At 60.5% G+C, this 20,817-nt stretch overlaps 1 protein-coding gene across 1 annotated transcript in view; it reads left to right on the top strand.

Annotated features, from left to right (window-relative positions):
- ANOS1 (anosmin 1) overlaps positions 1-16,763 on the top strand; it is a gene marked incomplete at both ends in the record, with an annotated part of 93,055 nt that extends 76,292 nt beyond the window's left edge. Inside the window, 8 exons of the mRNA XM_084258341.1 lie at positions 2,036-2,241; positions 5,425-5,569; positions 11,432-11,578; positions 13,025-13,119; positions 13,988-14,159; positions 15,053-15,273; positions 15,488-15,629; positions 16,705-16,763. Coding sequence (XP_084114467.1) covers positions 2,036-2,241; positions 5,425-5,569; positions 11,432-11,578; positions 13,025-13,119; positions 13,988-14,159; positions 15,053-15,273; positions 15,488-15,629; positions 16,705-16,763 — 1,187 coding nt within the window. The remainder of the gene's footprint in view (positions 1-2,035; positions 2,242-5,424; positions 5,570-11,431; positions 11,579-13,024; positions 13,120-13,987; positions 14,160-15,052; positions 15,274-15,487; positions 15,630-16,704) is intronic.
- Between the last annotated feature and the right edge of the window lie 4,054 nt (positions 16,764-20,817).

Below are 20,817 nucleotides of genomic sequence, written 5' to 3'. Positions count from 1 at the left end.
TAGCACCGACCGCGAATGCCGCGTGGGGATTTTTCTTTGCAAAAGTGCAAGAACCGAAGATTCGCAACGTCCCCTGCCAGACGTATGGGGACAGGCAGGAACAGAGCCGCAGCTTCACGGTGACCATGATGTGCCCCCACAGGGTGTGTTTTCATTTAATAAAAGCCCGTTTATTCCTGGTGAGCTCCAGGGCTGACACTGTTCCAGTTTCAAGGGCTCCAGGGGCCTAAGGATGCCTCAAGGAAGACGCCTGGCTCCCAAGGGAACCGTGTGCAGGGAGGACGCGTTCTCCCGCGTGTCCGAATGGAGCAGCTCGCGGTCTCGCCGGCAGAGGCCGGGTGAGGGGAGGCTTGACCGTGAACCCCACTCCAAAGAAAAGTAAAATTCCCGGGGGCGAGAAATGGGTGTCCTTCAGTTTCAGCCCAGCGCCTGGTCCTCGCGGCCCGTGGCCTTCATCTTCACGGAAAAGCTAACACCCTCGTCAGTCCCTCGTTCCGGGTGATGCTTTCCACAGCACCGGCCTGCGCTTTGCCAGAGCAGATTAACCACAAAGGCCATTTCCTTTTAGCTCATTTATTTCCTCATAGAATCCCGTCCCCTTAGAACACCTATTTTTTTTTAGCAGAAAATCCTGAGTTGTTCTTAGAGGAGTCGGTAGCTTCGTTTCATGCTTTTCCTCTTCCCAGGGAAGACAGTTCGGGCGTGTTTTTCTTGCACACACACACCCCTGAGTGCAAAGTGCATGGCTAGCTTAGCCAAGACCTCAAATCACTCATTTCTGATGGCATCGGAAAGACCAAAATAGAGGCGACTGGGGTCATTTCTGATTTAACTTCTGTACGCTCTCCTGAATATTTGAGAAGGGAAATTGGCTGCATGTTACAAATTAAAATGACAAACAGCTTCATGGCCTCATCGCAGCCGCCACTTGCTCTTTTGTGGCCTTGACGCAGAAAGTGGAAGCGGAAAGCGGCTGCTCCCTGGCCACCCTCCCCGCCTCGGGGACGCAGCGGGTGCGGAACGGGCGCTGAGCCGGCTTCCCCGCGGCTCCTGCCCGCAGCGCCCGTGCGTTCTGCACGACGGTCTCCAGTCAACAGGCTGCGGGGCGCGCGCGGGCCTTGCTCCCATGTGGGTCGCCTGCGAACGGCTCGATCGACAGCAGGGCCGATGGCCTGTGCCCAGCCTCTGGGCTAAAGAAGCAACGAAGAGCTGCTCTCACGCTCAAAACTCACCGCCGACGCTCCCCCGGCCGCACGTCCTTGGAGAGGACCTTGTTAAATGCAGCTCGTCTCCGTCATTCCGACCCTCAGCCAATCCCGAGTGTAAAACGTGGACTCCGCGCCCAGTCTCGGCCTGGCTGTCGGCCTGGCTGTGCCCGTCCCGCCCTCGCGCAGGTGGCACCGTACGTCACGTGGCGGCGCCGCCTCCCGGGAAGGCGTCTTCAGACCCTCGTGGCCCGTGTGTGTGGCTGAGCCGCCTCTCTGCCTGCCGAGGTGGTGGCGGGGCTGAGGAAGGCCCTCGAGCTCCGCCTGTGCTTCGTCACCCGTGTACGTGCCTTAGACCGAGGTTGCAGACTAGTAATTTCAGAACCCGATCTGTCCTGACGGCCTGGGCGGCGTTGGGTCCGGTGCCAGGGCAGAGACGGTGAAATTGAGACACGGTGCGCGTGTGAATCATCTCACTGGGCGTGTGGACCCAGGGCGGGGCGGCCTCGCTGCGGCTCTCCGCTGGTGCCAGGGGCCAAGCCACGGGGCCGGTGAGAGGCGGACAAGCCCGGTGTGAGGGGGATTTCGATCTCCCCAGAGTGCTCGGGGCAGCCCTTGTTGACCTGTGTCATGTCAGCCCCCTTACATTGCCTTCCCCTCCGAGTTACGGGGTGTCAGCTCCTCGTGGCCAGTTGGCTGGGCTGCAGCGCCAGCGTGGGTCCTGGACACGACAGGGGCCCGGACACGCCTCTCTTCTCTCGGTGTAGCCTGTGTTTGAGTGGGCGACCTCCGGGGGGACCTCACTCTGTGCTTATTTCCCGCAACTCCAGATCCCTCCTCCTCCCCGGCCCCCACCAACCTCCGCCTGGCCAACTCCAGCGCCAACGAGGACGGGACGGTGACCGTGACGGTGGCGTGGGACCCGCCGGAGGAGCCGGACGTGCCTGTGCACCACTACAAGGTGTTCTGGAACTGGGAGGTCAGCGGCAAGTCCCTGGTCCCAACCAAGAAGAAACGCAGGAAGACCGTGGATGGGGTGAGTGCCCCGGAGGCTGTGGGGACTCGGAGGGGCCTCCCCGCCCGGGAGCCAGGACGCCCACGCACGGCAGCTGTGCCCACAGTCCCCGAGGCAGTCAGCGTTAGCCCCCAGCTGCCGAGCGTCCCAACGCGAGCCCGACGCCAGACAGCAAAGGAAGTGGGTGGCCAGAGAAAGACCCCCAGTGTCCCTCCACGCAGGTTCCTTCCAGCGAGTTCTTGTAGAGACCCTTTCAATTCAAGAGCCGTCACTGAGCTGCCGCAAGCCCGTCCCACCTGCGGCGTAGTCCGTGGAAGAGCAAGCAGCTCAGGGAAGGCGGGCGGGGGGTAGATGTTTCTCGTGGATTTAGAGAGCTTGGAATAGTTTCCTCTGCAGATACCAAGGGAGTGTCCTGCAACGTGGCGTGTGTGATAAAGCACATTCTGCTCGTGTAAATGTTGGGTGCACCGAAGAGCGACGCCACGTTCTGCAGGAGACATTCCCCGACCTGTGTTATACAAATAAACACCTTCCCCCTCGCTGATGAAGCTGCATTCCAGAGAAGTGTCTAAAAAGGCTTCAGAAAGGGTGACAAGACTTTTATTTATTTTTTTGGCACACTCGATCCCAATATCTGTGCCATGGGCCACGTCCAACCTGGCTCCGAAAGCCCATTAAATAGCTATTTGATACCATTTTGGCTTCCTTGTTAGGGAAAATTCTGACACTTCCAACTTTTATTCTCAGACCTTTGCAACAAGGGATAGTGGCAGCTTATCGCGCAGAAACAGCTGAGAGGGGAAGCTCTGTCACCCCAGGAATCAAAGCAAAACGCGACCTGATGAGATGTTGATCCCCCCCCAGCCGCACCCACACCCCCCAGCAGTAACCCAGCAGCACGAGGGCTGGGGAGGCAGTTCACTTGCAGTGTGTGTCACTTTGAAAACACCCGAACTGTGAATTTGCAGCAATAATGCCTGGTCTGGAGTAGCTGGACTCCCAGACCGCGCGTGACGAAGGGCTTCTGCTCCGGGAGGCAGGCCCTGGTTCCTGCGAACCCCGAGTCTCCGTGTGAAACGCAGACGCGTTAGAAGTAAGACGGGAAGTCAGGAAAACACAGGCGAGCGTGAGAAATCACAGCATCCTCTCCCCGGGGGCTGTGGCTCCGTCTGCTGAGACCATGTCCTTGGTCCGTTCCCTGGGGGCTCAGACTCTGCGGGTTTTCAAAGAAATGGTCTTTTAACAGGGAATTTTGTTGCACTTCTTTGAAGATGGTTGTTAAGGAGATTGATCGGCCGGCGCTGGCTCTCGGGGACACAGCTGGTGGCTGCTGGGGCTGCCGGGCCACCCGCGGGGGCGTCCACCGCAGTCCAGCTCCAGCCTCCCCCTTGGTCCTCGGGAAAGGCGGTGCCGCCAGCCCTCGGGAGCCAGCCAGGGCGTCTCATCCCCAGAAGCGCGCGCCATTACCCAGCGTGGTGCCAGTAGCTCAGGACCCTTGGGTGCCTTCAGAGCCACACTCTGTCCTGAGTGGACATCTGACAGCACCCGAGCTTAGGGTCAGGAAGGTCGGAGGGGACTGTGGGACTCAGCGAGGGCGCGCGTGTGCCTGTTAGGCGCGTGTAGACGTTGCTTTTCACACTGCCCGTGGCACACGCCCTCCGCACACAGCTCCTCCTGACGGTGCCCGCCGGCCGGCCGGCCGCTGCGAGGCACGTCTTTCCCGGACAAGACCTCTTTGTGGACATCGCTGAGGTCACGGGCTCTATTTTAAGAGCTGTCTTGCGATCTCAGTCGGAAACTCCTCGTAGCGATGAGCTCCGTGCCCGGGTGCTGGGAACCCTCCGAGCCACGGCAAAAGCGCCGCGTCCAGACTCCCAGGGCGGTGTCCACCTCGGTCCCGCCACCGGATCCTGGGCTCTCGCGGTAGATTCCCCCCGCGGCCTAGAGTTGCAGGTGCGGGGCGTCAGCCGTTAGCAAAGAGACATCCCCAGCGGATGGTCCCCCGACTTGGGGCGCCCATTTCCTCAGGGGGGGCTCAGAAGAAATATCAAAGCAATACTCTTCCTGCCAATTTGTAACTTTCCCAAGGACACGGCAGCACCAGCCTCTGTTGACTGATCACAAACAATCCTGCTCTGTGAAGGGCCGTCTGGGGGCGGGCGGGGGTGGGAGGTGCAGGATGACTCACGTCCCCTCCGCGCTGAGGAGACTCCGGTAGTCATTGGATTAGGGGCCTAATTTCGGAACAACGTTTGGCCTTTCCTTTTTCATGCTTTTTAAGGTCCTTGCATTTTCCCACCACCCTCCCCTACACCCCTCAATTCCTTCCCCTTCCCGCCCTCTGAACCTCAGCAGCCGCCCTCCAGAAACCGCCCGTCATCCATCAACCCACGAGCTGTCGTCACTGTCTCGCTCTGTCCGTCATCTGTCACGTCGACGGCCAGGACTTGTCGTTGTCGCTCTGCTGCATGTCGGTCCCTCTGACGCTTTCCGCCTTGCTGTCAGCGGCACCCTTTCCGCTCTCTTTGGGAGTGAGCAGCGTTCCTCGGCGTGGACGGGCCTCTTCTCGGGCCCGTCCGAGCTCGTGCTGTCCCCGCTGTGGGCATCACGGCCGCAGGAAACCCTCGTGCACACCACACGCGAGCGGACGCTTCGTGCTCTCCACGCAGACGCCGGCAGGGCGAGGCTGCGTCACGTGTCGCCTCTGCTTCTTAGCTCTTTCTTTTTTTAAATTTACTTACGTGCACAAGATGTGGGGTGCAGGCCAGAGGTGCGGGGGTGAGAGGATTCACCAGAGCCAGAGCGGGGAGCAGAACAGGCAGACTGAGAAATACACTGCTGAGAGGAGCAGCGGGCACAGCAGGAGAGGTCTGCGCGCCATGTGGGACCCTTGCCTAGCGGCCGGGGATCGAACTGGCGCTGCAGAGGCCGCGGGCAGCTTCACAACCCAGCGCTCAACCGCTGCGCCACCGGGGAGGCCCCATTCAGAGTGTTTTAATTCAAGATCATTCCAGTTGTGTATTTTGATGATTTGGCCTTTGCGTGAAATGTTCCTGGCGTGAAGGTGACTCCAGATCCTCGCGCGGCAGAGCGTGACCCTGGGACGCTGATGACCTGCCCGGCGGGGGCGCTGGGGCGACTCCCTGGCGGGCTACCGAGGGGGGCCGGGTGGGCTGACACCCCTGCTCTTGCCTCCTCCTGCAGTCCCAGAGCTCGGTGGTCCTGGAGCAGCTCCTGGCTGGCTGCGACTATGACGTGGAGCTGCAGGCCGTGGCCTTCTGGGGCCAGACGCGGCTGAAGAGTGCCAAGGCCTCGCTGCACTTCACGTCCTCACCGCCCGCCGCCAACAGTAAGTGCCTGGCCCTGTGCCCTCCGAGAACGCGGCACCCCCTCTCGCTGGGCTCGCCCGTGGGCGCCATCACCGCTTGAAGGCAGCTGCCTTCCAGTGCAGCGACTGAATCGTCAAGTCCCTAATTTCTGTTTTTCCTGACGCGCGTCCGCCGTGTTGAGGGACGTGGGCCCGGGCCAGGGAGCAGGGCCCAGGCGGCTCTGGGCACCGCGGAGCTCCTCACAGCTGCCTGGCGGGGGCTCTGGGAAGCCGGCCGGCTCACGAGAGCGGGGCCTGGCCTTGGTCCCCGCGGCGGCCTGGTCCTTGGGGAGGGAGCCCTGCGCAAAGCCTGTTCGCATGTCGGAGAGGCAGGGCTGACGCCCCCGGCACGGTGAGGCTCGGATCGCCTCTACCCCCGGGAAACACAGGATGCGAGTGAGCAGGTTTGCTGGCAGGGAGGCGTTCAAAGAATTCGAGAAACAGAGAAATTGTCTGTTTGGGGGTGTCGTGGATTTGAAAGAGGCTGATCTGGCTGATGTTCTGTATGGGAGGCCGGGCGCAGTGCAGCCTTTCCCTGAAAATTCTGGGGAAACGTTTCTGTCTGGGGTGTTGCTTCCCCGGTTCTTCCAAATTCAGTCATTTATTCACAAGGGCACGTCTGGGAGGCACGGCCTGAGTGTGTCTACGCAGGCGGGCCTTACCCCACTTGAGTGAGCCCCCGCGCGCCGGACGGCTCAGCTCAGTCTGAGCTCGGGCTTTCTCTCTCTCCTGCCGCCAACGGCGTCACCTGCTCTACCTTTCGGGCGGGAGGCCGGTCTTCATGCTCCTGCTGTCTTTCTCCCTGCGCATCCAGCTCTTCAGAAAGTGCTCTTGTCTCCAGCTTCAGGTGGGATCTGCCAATTCTTCCCTTGGCCGGGTGGCAGCCGCCTCTAATTGAAAGTCTCCTAATTAGCGTTGCCGCTTTTCCACACTCTGAAACCCCCGCTCTCCAGAGAGCAAGCCCAGGCGTCTGCGGTCCTGCTCATCACGTACCAGATTTCTCCTTCGTTGCAGAGACACCGAACATTGCTTCTCTGAACCCTTCCCAAAATGTCCCCGCTTCCATCCCGAATGCCTTTTCAGACCCAAATCCCATAAACTTCTGCCTCCCCTGCTCCTCCCTCGCTGCTGCTGCCGGTGGTGGGGATTTCATCCATTGTGAGAAGAAGCCCGCCTTTCAGTCTCCTCCTGGCTTTTCCAATAAACAACATTCCTTCCCCATTAGAAACCGGTTTGGGGTTGCAAACTCCCACACTTTAATGTATGTTTATTCCCATAACCAAAAGCAACGGGAGAGGAACCCAGCCCATTGTCACTGCGGAGGTGATGTCACCGAGGCCTCGCGCCGAGCCTGCACACGGAACTTGGACGGGACTCGGGGCTCCCCAGCACGCCCGGCGGCCTCTTCCCAGGCTCCTCACGCAACCGTGAGCTCGTGGGAGCCTCTGGCATCAGCCTCTTCTCCCATCTACCCCCCTGCCGCTGCCCCGTCCCTCACCCTGAGTCACAGAGTGGCCGGTCGGCCTCAGAGTCTCGCAGGAATGTAAACCCGTGTGCCCTTCAGCATGTTTCTCCCCCCCAACCCCCATCCGAAATCAGAGTGTGCTTCCTCCTGCATGTGCTGGGTCTAGACCCAACTCTTCCCAGCTTGGAAAACCACAGCCCCCGAGACACGTCCAGGCCGGACGCTGTGGCAGGTCTCCCTGGGGGCTCCTGGCCGCTGCCCAGCCCCGGGAATAAGCCACGGGCCATAAATATTTATGAAAGCAAATCGGTCTCGTCCCCTGCCTTCCCGCAGCCTCCACCCTCTCCTCCCGTGGAGAGGTTGCGTCTGAGTGTTGAGGTGACTTGTAAAACGAGAGCCCGTGTTTCCTGGCCAAGAGGAGAGGTGAGGGTTGGCCCTGAATGTCCACTTTGTTGTCAGGAGCCCCTGATTCCGCTCATGTGCAATCAAGAAAGCAGTAAAAAAAAAAAAAAAAAAGTAAAAAGAGAAGTAGTTGTGCAAAGCACTGTCTTGACACACGCTGTCTGGGTCTCGGCGGCCGGCCGCGCTGCTGGCCGGGGCTGCTGTAAGATTCGCCGGGGTGTGGATGCCGGCGCGGGTGCAGAGTCCCGTCAACCCCGGTGCGTGACTGTCCTGGGGACACCGCCCCTGTTTCAGCACGAACCAGCTGCAGGTGAAGGATAATTACAACTTCAGCGCAGAAGCAGGGGAAATTATATTTTATAGGCAAGCGAGCAGTAAATGTCAGCATATACATGACTTTGTGAGTTATCCTCCTCTGGGGCTGCGCGCTCCGGGGCGTCTGCACCACAATCACCGCGGGGCAGGCGCGAGCCGGTGTGCGCGCCTCTGGGCCGGGCGTCCCGTGAAGGTCGGAGGACACAGCTCCGTGCAGAGGGGACGTGAGCTGACGGTCTTGGAGGTACGAGGGCTGAGCCCAGGTCCACGGGTGGCAGGTGTTTCACACTTGCCTCATCGCCCGGAGAACCCGCCCGGCTCTCCACGGTCAGGACGGGGCGCGAGAAGACCCCCGTCTCTCGGCCTGTGAAATGACGCCGATGTCGTCGTCTGGAAAAGCAGCGCCGCGCCTCAGTTCTCGTAGCTGTGAGGACTCCTGAGCCGCCTCAGCCAGCCCTCGCCGCTTCTCAGAGGGATGATCTTATGCCCCTCTTTTTTTTTTAACGAGGTGCCACTGAGGCACGTCCTTGCTAATTTTCTGACAAGGCCGGGTCCCCCCGCCTCAGGGGCGCTCCCCAGTTTCTCTCTATTCTGCGCATATCCTCAGTCCTCCTAGCGTTTATTGAACAGTTGACGCTAAAATATTCCAAATATGAACCCAGCTGGTCCCTCCGTTCCCTCGCGCTCAAGGCGCGGCTGGATGGGTCGGCCTGGAGAGGCAGAGTCCACCGAGCAATTCTTTGTCACAGGCTGAGTCTCCCTTGTCTGCCCGCGCCTCGCCCCGCAGGGGGGGACCTTCTTCTGTCCACCACCTGCATCTTCCCTCCTCCCTGCCGCCTTCCCAAGAACAAGACACTCTGAGCTCCACCAGAAGAGTCTGGAAAACCCATTTCTTCTCAGCGTGTGGTCAAAGCGAGCTTCGCCTGCTCTCTCCAGCAGGCCAGCTGGAAGGCGGGAAGCTGGAACACCCCGCATGGAAGGGCAGAATTTCAACGTGGGCAACTTCTAAAGCCTGTGAGTGGCTGAAGCCGATATTTAGGGTCTGGGGTGCTTCACGGCACCCTTTTTACTAAACCCTACAAATTGCTTCATGGACAGGGCAGGAGGGGGGGCGTAAACTTGACAGGAGGTGGTCTTGTCTGGTTTGTTCTCTCCCGCTACCTTGCACTCCTGCTGTCTTCTCCTGCAGCATGCACAGGTGCAAGCAAAACCCTCTTTCTAGGGGGTGGGCCTCTGCAGAAGACACCCACAGATCACTTCCCGGCCCCCACCTGTCAATAAAACTTTATCGACATGCAGTCACACACAGGCTAGGTTTGCACCGTATTGAAAATCAGCGCTTGAGAGAACCCCCAAGTTGTTCCCACCCACACCCGTTATGGAAAAGCTGACGATGCGTGACGATGTAATTTGGGGAGTACAGCTTCACCCCTTCTGCTGCCTGTCACGGGGGCTGCAGGGTGACAGACACAATGTGTGGAGCTCACTAAGCCAGGCCAGGAGCACCAGGAAAGAAGACAAAGAAGGTTTGATTCTTTTGCTACAACGCAGGGGAATGCACCCCAGGAAAGCCCGCGCAAGGTGACCTCGTCCCTCCCGCCCAGGACCCACTGATGACCATGCCGGGCGGGTGTCCTGGGCAGGCGGGTGTCCCTCAGGGCCAGGAGGGCGAGGCGCTCTCACCAGGCAGAGTTCAGGTTGAGCAGGACGACCAGGTGAAGGGAAATGGGGTCATTTAAAACCCAGAAAGCGGAGGTGCAAGAAGCTGGGTCCGTTTCGGGAAATCCTCACTGATGGGGATGCCCGAGGCCTGCCCTCTGCAGAGGGCTGTGAATTCGCGGGGGGCCGGGGGGATCAAGAAGCGTGTTACAAGGGAGCCCTGCAGGCTGTGGGAGGCAGGGATGGCGCGTGTCCCGCCGACAGCAGGCACGAAGCAGGAAAATGAAAAACCTCCCGACGAGAACCAGACCCGAAGCCCAAGTGAGCACCCGGGATTGCGGGCTTGAGTGGCCGGGTGGAAAGACACACTGGGTGGGGTTTTCTTTTCCTGCGCACTGCCCCTGTCTGCCGCTGGCGCTCAGCACATCGTTCTTACGGTGTCTGTGCTTTGCAGCGAGGAGCTGGGGTGTCCGTTTTTAAACACGCAATGGGGAGAAATCATGCTAAAAATGTGTGTCCAGATGGTCCCGGTGTCTTCACCAAATGCCGTCCCGTATCTATGCAAGCGCCTTCTTTTTATTTTGTCCAGTTGTACGGATTTGCCAGTCGATTGCATGACGTTGTGATATGGGGGTACAACTTCACCCCTTCTTCAGTGCACAGGCTTCCCCCACCCCCCCCAGCAAGGCTCCAGTGGACATACCCTGCCCCTTGTCACCCCCTTGGGTAAACAGTATATTTTTCATAAAGTCTATGAATTATTCTTGTTTTGATTTGCCATTTTCTTGGCTTAATATTCCACAAAGGTGTGAAACCCTCCAGTAACACCCCACTCGCCGGCTTACTTCACGTGGCATCATCACCCCAAGGTTCAATCATTTTGGTCTTCAAAGGCACCATTTCATCCTTTTTAACGACTGCGTAGTACTCCATGGAGTATATCTTCCATAGTCCCTTTATCCAGTCACTGTCCGTGGGCATACAGGTGGGTTCTGCGACTTGGCGGCTGTGAGTAACGGTGCTGTGAGGACAGCCGGGCGGAACGCTCTTTGTAGCTGTGTTTCCACATTCTTTGGGTCACGTGTATGATGTGTTCTAAGGACTCACATTCCCAGAAATTCTACGGCTACTGTTGCACAGAACAGGTGCGAGGCCTTCCTCAGACTCAGGCAGGGTCTCCCTCCTCCTGTGCCTCCCTAGCTGTGCAGAGCTCAGCAGAGTAACTAGGGGAACTTCGCCCCAGCTCCCAGCTCAGTGCCTGCAAAGTGACCCCCAAATATTTGCAGAAAGAGCGACTGAAGGAAGGGACTCTGTGCCCCGCTCCCCAGCACATGAATTGCTGCCTTTGCCTTTCACCCGGTGGCCGAACGCATTCATGTTTCCCAGTGACAGCGATCGGAATTTGGGGTGCCTCTCTGTGATGTCAGCAGTTCTCAGATGGGCTGCCCGCAGCCGTGACTGAGGTGGGTCAGCCGGGCGGTGTGACGTGTGTCCCGTACACCCGCTGGACAGGCTCAGACTCTTTCCATTTCGGGGTTCCCAGCAGGCATCGCTGTGCTGCCGTGAGAAGCTACCTCTGTTGCTGTCATGAGATGCTGTTTCATATTCGTTTGCAGGCGTCCTTTGTGCCACACAAAACAGCTACAAGAGAAATCATATTTATGCCTCCTACGCACGTGGGGTGAGCTCTCAAACGCGATGCCTAGGGTGATGGCCGCTCTCACGTGGAGGATGACCTGCCGCCTCCTTTTAGGGGATCCCGCACCTCCAGAACGCGGGGAGATGGTCTCGACTTAGGGGTGAACGGCCCGGCAGCCAGCTCTCATTTGACTTGGACAAACAGGCAGCGGAGCCCAATGTCAAACAGAAGGGCTGGTGGGGCCGCCGGAGGGGGTGCTTTCTGAGGGTGCTGGAGACGCAGCGGCAGAGGAGCGTTTGGCAGAGCTAACCCCACCCCCAACCCCGGCGCGTGGGGTCATTTTGAACGTTGTTCTTGGTTGCAGAAGAGCAGCTTGGGAAGAGCAGAAAAGCCGGGGTCGCAGCACCGCCGCCCTTCCCGCGGAGGAGACCCGCCAGCCCCCTGGAAATCGGGGCGCCCTTCCACGAGGACGGGCAGCTGCAGGTGAAGGTGTACTGGAAGAAGACGGAAGGTGAGCGGGGCCGTCGGGCTTTGGAAATAAGCAGCAGGAATTGCTTCCAAGTCCCCGTTAGGGGCGCGGGCTTATTTCACGGCTTCCTGCACAGGGATCTGTGGCCAAAACATGTATTATTTTGCCTGGTGGGTTTTGTTCTAAATGAGCTTTTGGCTGGTGGTGCAGGGGGTAAGTCTCAGCACTGTGAAGCTCTCCGCAGCCACTGCAGCCTGAGTTCCATCCCCGGCCGGCCAGGGAGCTACCCACAGGGCGCAGCAGACCTCTCCTGACTCCCCGCTGCTCCCCTCAGCAGCGGATTTCAGTCGATCCACCTGTTCTGCTCCCCGCTCTGTCTCTGGGGACTCCTCTCACCCCCACACCTCCGACCTGCACCCCAGTTCTTGTATGCATAAGTAAAGAAATCTTTAAAAAATAAGGAAAAAGACTGAGCATGCATAATCTGGAAGACAGAAGTCGCTTATCGACCTACTATTAACTGTGATGTTATATTAATCTATAAATCCAGCACCCGGTGCTAAAGCACGTGGTGGCAGGTGGCAGAAACCTTTGGGGGGTCCAGACTTTGGGGAGGTGGGGCGAGCCTGTGTCCGAGCCTCTTCCAGAAGCCATTCTGTGGCCACAGAACCCCAAACCGGAGTCTCCTAGACACGGACGCTCTCCGGCAACGCAGGGAAAGAGGCATCGTGAAGTCAACAAAAGACCCCACGTCCTGTTGAGAAATGTTGCCTGCCGGGCCCTCGGCGGAGCCGCGTTTCTGTCCCGGGAGGGACAGCCTGGCTGGATTTCTGGCCTTTGCGGTTGTGTGCACCCCACATGGCTTTACACGCCAGCGGCTGCGGACTCTCGAGTCGTCACCGAGTCCCGCCCGTGGATGCGCCGCACCGGCCAGCCTGAAAGGCCTGGCTGCCGGGACAGGCAGGAGGGAACCGTGCTCACGGGTCAAGGCCACGTCCTGAGTCGGAGCTGGGTCGTCATGTCGCAGGGGTCACTTCTGCTGCGTGGGTGAGAACCCACCTTGACGGTGGCTTTAGACTTCGGGCTGGGGCCTCATCCATGTGGGCCTTTAGCTCAGACACACACACGCTACTTGGAGTAAAAGCAGCTCCTGCCTGGCGGGCGTGGGTTTGGAATCACTTCACAAAGTCCCACTTGCCAAGAACGTGCTGGGAAGGGAGGGTTTCTGCGCGAGGACGGGAGGCCTTTTTCCACGGGAGGCCTTCAGCCAACGTGCGCGCGGGAGCCCATGCACCGTGCCGGGGGCCGCGCACCCTGCAAGAAGCTGAGGTTCCCGCCCTCGGCCGCGCGCATCCTTTTGTGTCGCGGGACCGAGGGCTTGTGTTCGAGACACGCAAAGGGTCCCCTCTTTTTGCCCCTTGAGAACAGCGACCTGGGCGGGACGTGACTTCCAGACTGTCCTTTTGGTCTGTGCGTTTGACCTTTCAGACCCCGGCGTCGCTCGCTACCACGTGCAGTGGATTCCGGAGTCTTGTGAGCACAACGCGACCCTCTGGCCAGCCGTGTCCTCTGGCACCACCCAGGTGAGCTCGCCTCCCGCCTGCGGACCCGCCCGGCCCGTGTGGGACAGTGGACACGGAGCCCCCGGAGAGGCCGCCTCCCGGACGAGCTGCTGCGCCCACGGCAGCATGGAAGACGCGATTATTCAGCCCATCTTTCCTGCTCCGTGGGGGCCGGGGCTGTTACCCAGCTGCCGTCCGTCGGGGCAGACATGAAACACCGGTTCCGAGGCCTCGCGGACCAGAGGGACGGGCATCCGAGCCTGTGCGTTTCATCTGAATCAGACAGAAGCTTTGAATTATTTTCCGGGCGGTGTGTTGGCGCGTCTGGGAGGGGGAGACTTTGCCGCGTCCCCAGCCACCACCGGGTCCCGGGATGACAGCGACTCTGGCCGCTGCTGGTGGCCCTTTTGTCGTCACGAGAACATTCACACCCTTTGGGGAAGCTGGCCGGGCGGACCGCGTGGCCCTGCAGTGTTGGGGGGCCCGTGTGGGGGCGCAGGGGGAGCCCGCAACGCCCGAGGCAATGCTGCGGACGCATCCGGTTACACGCGGTGCTGCCGGCGGCGCCTCGGGTGCAGCGTGTCCGAGCTGGGACGGCCTCTGCCTGCGCTGCCGCGTCCTACTTGACGGGCACGCTTTGCTCGTGAACGTTCTCCAAAGCGGACGGGAACGCGGTTCTGAGCAGCAGCACGCAGCCCGTCGCTTGGGATGCCAAGAGAAGGGACTTGCTGGGGCGGCCGGAACACACAGACGTTTCCTGGATGTGCCTCGGCCCAGCCTGCCCTCGGCCCGGCCGACGCGCGCTTCAACGGCGAGAAGCAGCCCCTCGGAATAAGCCCCGTGTCCGCCCCAGGGAGGCGTCTAACCCCCCCTCCCTCCCTCGTTCTAGGAAAACTACGTGATTCTTCGGGACCTGGCATTTTCCTGCAAATACAAGGTGACCGTGGAGCCCGTACTGCCCAAGGGCCGCTTGAAGCCAGAGACGGTTTTCTTCACGACGCCTCCCTGCTCGGCTCTCAAGGGGAGAGGCCAGAAGCACCTGCAGTGCCCTGGAGACTCGGGTGAGTGGCCCTGAGGGTCAGGTACCGCGCTGAAGGTTTTGTTTTTGTGCAGAACTGGGGCGCAGGCCAGAGGTGGGGGCGGAGAGAGGACTCCCCAGAGACAGAGCGGGAGCAGAACAGGTGATACCCACTGCTGAGGGGAGCAATGGGAGACAGGACAGGTCTGCTGCGCCCTGTGGGTGCTCCCTGGCCGGGGATGGACCTCAGGCTGCAGCGGTGACAGCCCGAGACTGAGCCCTAGGCCACCAGGGAGGCCCCTGGTATTGCTTTGAAAACACGTCTGAAGCCCCAGGACCCGAAAACCTGCAAGTATCCTTCTTTATAAACGATAAGCTGGTGGTCCTCTGATTATAAGCTGCTTTGGAGGTGACATTTGATGCATCCAGGCGTTATTTTTACCTCTCCAGCAGCGTCAGAGAGACACCCCTCGCTGGCCCTCTTACCCCGCAGGAAGAAGCCCATGGAACTGTTTCTACACAGGCCGGTCTGGGCCTGTTCTCTAGACACGCTCCGAGTTTATCCCGTCCTGTGCCCGTGACTTACCTTTACACGTTTTTCAAGCCCCTGCTGTTTGCCCTCACGCCTGTCTCCAGGCCAAAGCCCGCAGTGGAGGCGGCCGTCCGGGCTCCGGAAACTCTCCTCTCCTAGTGACCTCTGTTGACCCTCTGACCGCACCAGTAGCCCCTCGGCAGAGCCCCTTTGTTCTCCAAGAAAGGGTCAGGTCTGGCCTGCAAAGCCCTCTCTCCTCCTCCCTGCCCCAAAGAAGGGTTCTCAGAACAACCCCAAAGGACCCCAGGGGGGCCCCGAGTGAAGAGATCACAGCCTGCCCCAGCCCCGTCCCCCACGTGGCTGCCGGCGCTGGTCTCAGCCGTGTCCACGTCCCCCGGCTGCAGGTGCCACGCTCGCCAAGGCGCTGGCCAAGCCCGAGAACCTGTCGGCCTCCTTCGTGGTGCGGGACGCCAACATCACCGGCCACTTCTCCTGGAAGACCTCCAGGGCCAACTTCTACCAGCCGGTGACCGGCGTGCAGGTGACCTGGGCCGAGGTCACCACGGAGAGCCGGCAGAACAGCCTGCCCAACAGCGTCATCTCGCAGTCGCAGATCCTGCCGCCCGTAGGTGCCCCCGCCCGCGCCCCGGTGGTGCCGCTGCCGCCCCCTGCCCCGGGCTGCCGTGTCCCCCCGCGTGCAGGGCCATCCCCCGCCCTGGCACCGCGTCCTGCCCGCGGGCGGCCCCGGGCTGGGTCTGCCGCTGGCCGGGGTGAGGCGCGGAGCCAGCGGGTGCTGGGGCGGGAGCGGGCGGGCGCCCACCGGCTGCGTGTGTCTGCAGGACCATCACCTCCTCGTGGTGCCGAGCCTGCGGCCGTCCACCCTGTACCGCCTGGAGGTGCGCGTGCTGAGCGCGGGAGGAGAGGGCCCGGCCACCGTCAAGACCTTCCGCACGCCCGACCTGCCGCCCTCGGCCGCCCACAGTGAGTGCCCAGCCCCCAGGGTGGACCCGGCTCCTGCCAGGCCTCTCCACCCCGCACCCCTCGCCGTGGCCTCCCGTCTGGCTGGTCGCAGCCAAGGCCTTGGGGCTGCGTGTCTGCTCCCTGCCCCGCTCGGCCTCCTCCCGGCTCCCTCCTCTCTGCTTTATGTCCTGCCTGCTGCTGTGGCCAGCGAGCGGGAGGGACTTGTAGCTCCAGCCTGCACTTGAGGGGCTTCAAGTGTACCCTGAGGGCTCAGCTCACACCCAGGCTCTAAGCCATCAGCAGAGACGAGGGAATCTCGGAGCTCGTGTTCATCTGGAGCTTTCCGTGGAGATCTTCCAAGATGCTCATGCAACAGACCATGTGGCTCAGCAGGGCACTGATTTTCCTGTAATGCGTGTCACCTGCTTTGCACATGCATGTGACACAGCTTGACGTTTTACATGCACTGTCATGACAGGTACATGACCACAGTTCCCACGAGTTTTCCTCTTCACGATTGGACCCAAACCAGTCTGCAGCCTTTACTGCGACATCAAGTGAAAAACCAATTATTTGTCACCTGCTGTTTCAGCATGAGGAGCTGCTTTGTTGTTTTTTTTTTTTTTAACCATCATTTATTTATGCATAGAAGAGCAGGCCAGGGGGGCGGGGTGAGAGACGCCCCAGAGACAGAGTGGGGAGCAGAACAGGTGCATCTACTGAAACCCACTTCAGATTCTGGGAGACCGGGGTGGGGGGACCTATTTGCCCCAGTGCATGTTTTCTGCTTAGCATGAGAAGCCAGACGTGACCCCCCGGGGGGCTTGATGTTGGCCGGGGCTGCGAACGGTCCCCAGTCACTGTCTGCTGCACACACGGATTTAAGTTTTAGCCTTTTTTGCGGGGCTCGAAGGGCTCTGACTGGCTTATGAGGTCGTCAGCTTGCAGACGGGCCCCCCGGTTCCTGCAGCTTGGGGTCTTACGGGGGACACACGGGACAGCAGAATGGGATTGAGGCCCGTGGCTGTGTCCTCTCATCCGAGCTGGGGCGTGGGGGGCTGTGGGAACCCCTCGGCTGACACCCGTCTCTCCCTAGGACCCCACTTCAAGCACCACCCCCCGCATCACTACAAGCCTGCTCCGGAGAGGTACTGACGGGCCCTTGGCCTCTGGCCAGCGGGGTGTCCGTCTCCAAGGACCACGCACGCTCTTGCGGCCACTGGAGGGCCCTCCCGGAGGTGACCACGTCCCCCGCGGGGAACCCAGCCCTGGGCTGAGCCTGGCAGAGGCGCCCCGTCCCTCCAAGCTGCCCACTCAGCCCCAGGCCCCCCTCCGGCTCTGCTGGGCCCCGTGGCCTGCGGCGTGGGGGCCACCTGGGCCCGCAGAAGCAGGAGCTCCGAGCCGGCGGGTCTGGCAAAGGCGCCGCCGAGCCACACAGAGGCCGGGCTCATGGGGCAAAGGTGTTTGGTCCCTTGCTTGCCGTTGCGCGCCAGGACCGCCCGGAGCATCCTGCAGCTTCAGGCGCTGCGTGTTCAGAGCGTTCGAAACACGGTCATCACCTTGGTTTCTAGTGGACGCTTCATCCCCCAGACACATCCATTCATCGCAGCCCTGTGCACCCCCTGTGCACCCTCAGACACAGCGGAGCCGGGTCCATGACCGGCTTTTCCCCAGCGGACGCCTTGGAGGACAGACAGCTCCGTCCCGGGGGCCTGCAGCGCTCTCGGCCCCAGCGCGGCGCCGCTCCCGACTCGCTGTCTGTGGACGTGTTTTCTGAGCGTGGCCCACAGCCGCGGGCACCCTCGGGCCCCTTTTGAGTCTAGAAATTCATGAACCATTTGCTGAAAATGAAAACACCCCAACTATCGAGGATTTTCAGGCTGTTGGTGGGACTTGCTTGTTAAAAATCAGCTCGGGCGTTGGTAACGTGACAGTGTGGCTTGAGAGCCGATTCCTCAGCCTGGATTATGCATTTTGGGGGCGAGGGCAGGACAGCGCCTTCCTTGGGAGCACCCCCGAGTCTCAGCAAATACCCTGAGCGCTTCCCTCACGCGCTGCCGTCCTGCCCTCCTGCCCAGCGTCGCGTGTCCAGGCCCGAGCGTCTCGGAAATGAAGACGCGCCATCGCCGGCACGTTTATGTTTCACCTTAATTGTCACGTTTGTGCCGACACACTGTTATGCACCGGTGGGGAGTTGAACGTGCGGGGTGTGTGCACAGAGGAAGACACTATTAAATTATTGTATGTGCTTCATTTTATAAAATCCGTTTCTTTTGTCCGGGGAACAGACCTGAAGTGAGGATTTGTAGTTGGGAGAAACGTTCTGCAACTGATCCCTCCCCCCAAAAAACCCCAAGACGCGCTTAGCGTCTAATTTGGCAAAAAATACAATCATTTTAATTTCACTCGTGCGTTAGGAAGGCCGTCCGCTGGGCCATAAAGAAACCCGAGCTGCTTCTAGGAACTTCCGTAACCAACAGTCGTGAGACGAGCACACGTACAATTGCGATGCTTTGAATTTTCACGTGGGCGTGCCCCAGAGGGTGGGGGACCTGTTCTTCCCCCCAAATTATAGTCTTGGTGGCTAATTTTTGGATACGTTTATTGACAGGAGGTGTGTGGCTCTGACATCAGAAAATAGGGTCGGTGTCAGTCTTTAGTCTTTCCAAGGCGGAGCTCGCAGAGTCGGGCAGGCGTGCAGCGCAGGCGGCGCTCACGCTTGGCCCAGCCTGGCCTGTCCGCCGCCCGAGTCCTCCGGCCGCGTCCCTTTCTACCCGGAGCCCGGCCGTGACTTTATAAGGAATAAGCCCCCCGGCCCCCGGCCCCCGCAGCCCCTGTTCAGACGCCTCTTTGGACGCCTCTGCCCGCATCCCGCGAGCACAGACGTTGGTCCCGGCCGTGGCTCGATGCCCCGCGTGCGGGGGCCTCGGGATGGCAAAACTCACTCCCCGCCCCGTGGCCGTGGCCAGTCTCTCCAGACCCCCGTGTGCCAACTTGGGCGTCGCCGGCAGGGCGCGGCGGCCAAGCAGCCCTTGCATGTGCTTTGAAGTTCACTGCAGGCCAAGTCGCTCTGCGCGGCGGCCCCCGTCTGTCTGTTGCATGAGGAGCCCGGGCTGGCCGCGGTGAGCGCTGGCCGTGCTCACCCCGCAGAGGGACTCGCGCGTCTCCGTGTCCCTCTGTCCTCACTCCCGAGGCAGGACGCGGCCGGCGGCGAGCAGGGGGCCGACGTCTCCCCCACAGCCCGTAGCATCGCGTCCCGGAGGGTGGCCCTTTCTAGTCGATATTTATTTATCTGTGTAATAAAAAAAAGCTCGGTGTGTGTCTGTCGTGTTGTTTAGAGAGAAGGCATCTTGTAAAAAAACACAAAAACCTGTTTTGTAAAAAAAAAAAACGATTGTAAATAGGCTGACACTCCGCGACGCGTCACCCTCGGGTTGGACTTTGTACAGACGGTTCCGTAATAAAACACCCTTGGCGCTGCCTGCGGCGTGGACGCGTCGTGCACCTGCTGAATGAGGGGAAAACACGGCTTTTTTTTCCTCGGAAGAAGGGAAACGAACACGCGAAGCCCCGGCTGTCCTGGTCCGTCTGGGCGGACTCCGGGGCCTGGGAATTCAGCCCGACCACGCGGCCTGTGGGGTCCTGCGGCCTGGGGGGCTCCCGTGTCCACCCCGCCCCAGCCGTGGCCCGAGGACGAGGGCAGGACGCGGTGTCCGCAAGCCGCCCGGGGACCCCCATCCACGGCTTCTCTGGGAGGGGGCGCTCCTGGTAATGGGCTTGTGGCCCGTGTGCGCTCTGGGGGGGCCCCTGGCGGGTTTTATTCTGGGAAACGGGAAGTGATGATTGACGCGGAGTCCGGACGAGGACACGGACAGCCGCGTGTGTCCCGGAGCCAGGCCCGGGGGGCGGGTGGGGTGCCGGCACCCCAGGGCACACACCTGTGTGCGGGGCAGGGTCCCCCCCGCCCGGCTCCACCCCAGCCCCCCGACTCTGCCAGGTGGGAGCAGGCGGGACGGAGAGCCAAGGTCGCCCCAGAAACGGCTTCGGCCTGGAGCCACCCACAGGCCACGACCCTGCCCCGCCCGGTGACTGGCGGCCAGGAGAAGGTCAAGGGTGGCCATGAGAAGGTCAAGGGCGGCCATGAGAAGGTCAAGGGCAGCCATGAGAAGGTCAAGGGCAGCCATGAGAAGGTCAAGGGCGGCCATTAGAAGGTCAAGGGTGGCGTCTGTGGCTGGACAGCTTGGGGGTGGTCCTGAGTATCTTGGGGGGCTGTCCTGAGCATCTTGGGGGGGTCTGTTCTGAGCATCCGAGGGTCCTATTCTGAACATCTTGGGGGGCCCATTCTAAGCATCTTGGGGAGCCCATTCTCAACATCTTGGGGGGCCTGTTCTCATCTTGGGAGCCCATCTGAGCATCTTGGGGTGTCTGCTCTGGACATCTTGGGGTGCCTGCCATGAGCATCTTGGGGAGCCTGTTGTGAATATCTGGGGGGCTCTGGGACATGTGGGGGCCCCGAGGATCATCTCCCAAGACCACAGCACGGTGCCACGGCAGGCCCCCGGCTAAGCCACACCAACAGAGTGGCGGAGACACCCACACACCTGCGGGCACTCAGCGCGTCTCCCAGTTCAACGTGCCCGTCATGTGAGCCTTAGTAGTGGGGTCCTCCCAGCACCCCGTTAGCAGAGGCGGGCACGCAGAGTGCACCCCGCTGTTTCCATGAGCAGGGATGCCCAGCGTTGGCGCCCCTCTGCCCCTATTGCACCCCTTCACACACACGCCAGCTTGCAGAAGGGGGGCTGCACCCCGTATCTCCTGTGAGGCATAGGAGACTGTAAAGGCCATGAGACGGTCAAGGGCGGCCCTGAGAAGGTCAAGGGCGGCCATGAGAAGGTCAAGGGCCTCTGGCGGGTTTTATTCTGGAAAACGGGAAGTAAAAATGGGAAATAATGGGACACTTCAGTGAGGGGATGTCAGACGTGTGGCGTGCAGATCAGCCTCTCCTGGGATGCTCCCACACGGAGCGTTTATGTTTTCATGAGCGGGGACACCGCACGCCGCTGCTCACGGACATGATTTCAAAGCTCTTCCTTAGAAATGTAACAAAAATGAGTATTTGGACAAATAGTCATCGGAAATTTATAGGTAGCAAACAGATTAAATTGTCAATTTTATTTATTTTGAAGGAAAGTGACAGCCAATGAATTTT

Source organism: Talpa europaea (genome assembly GCF_964194135.1).
Source record: "Talpa europaea genome assembly, chromosome: X".
Classification (NCBI taxonomy): Eukaryota; Metazoa; Chordata; class Mammalia; order Eulipotyphla; family Talpidae; genus Talpa; species Talpa europaea.
Note: the sequence above shows the minus strand (reverse complement) of the source record. Positions and strands in the feature narration are given on the sequence as shown.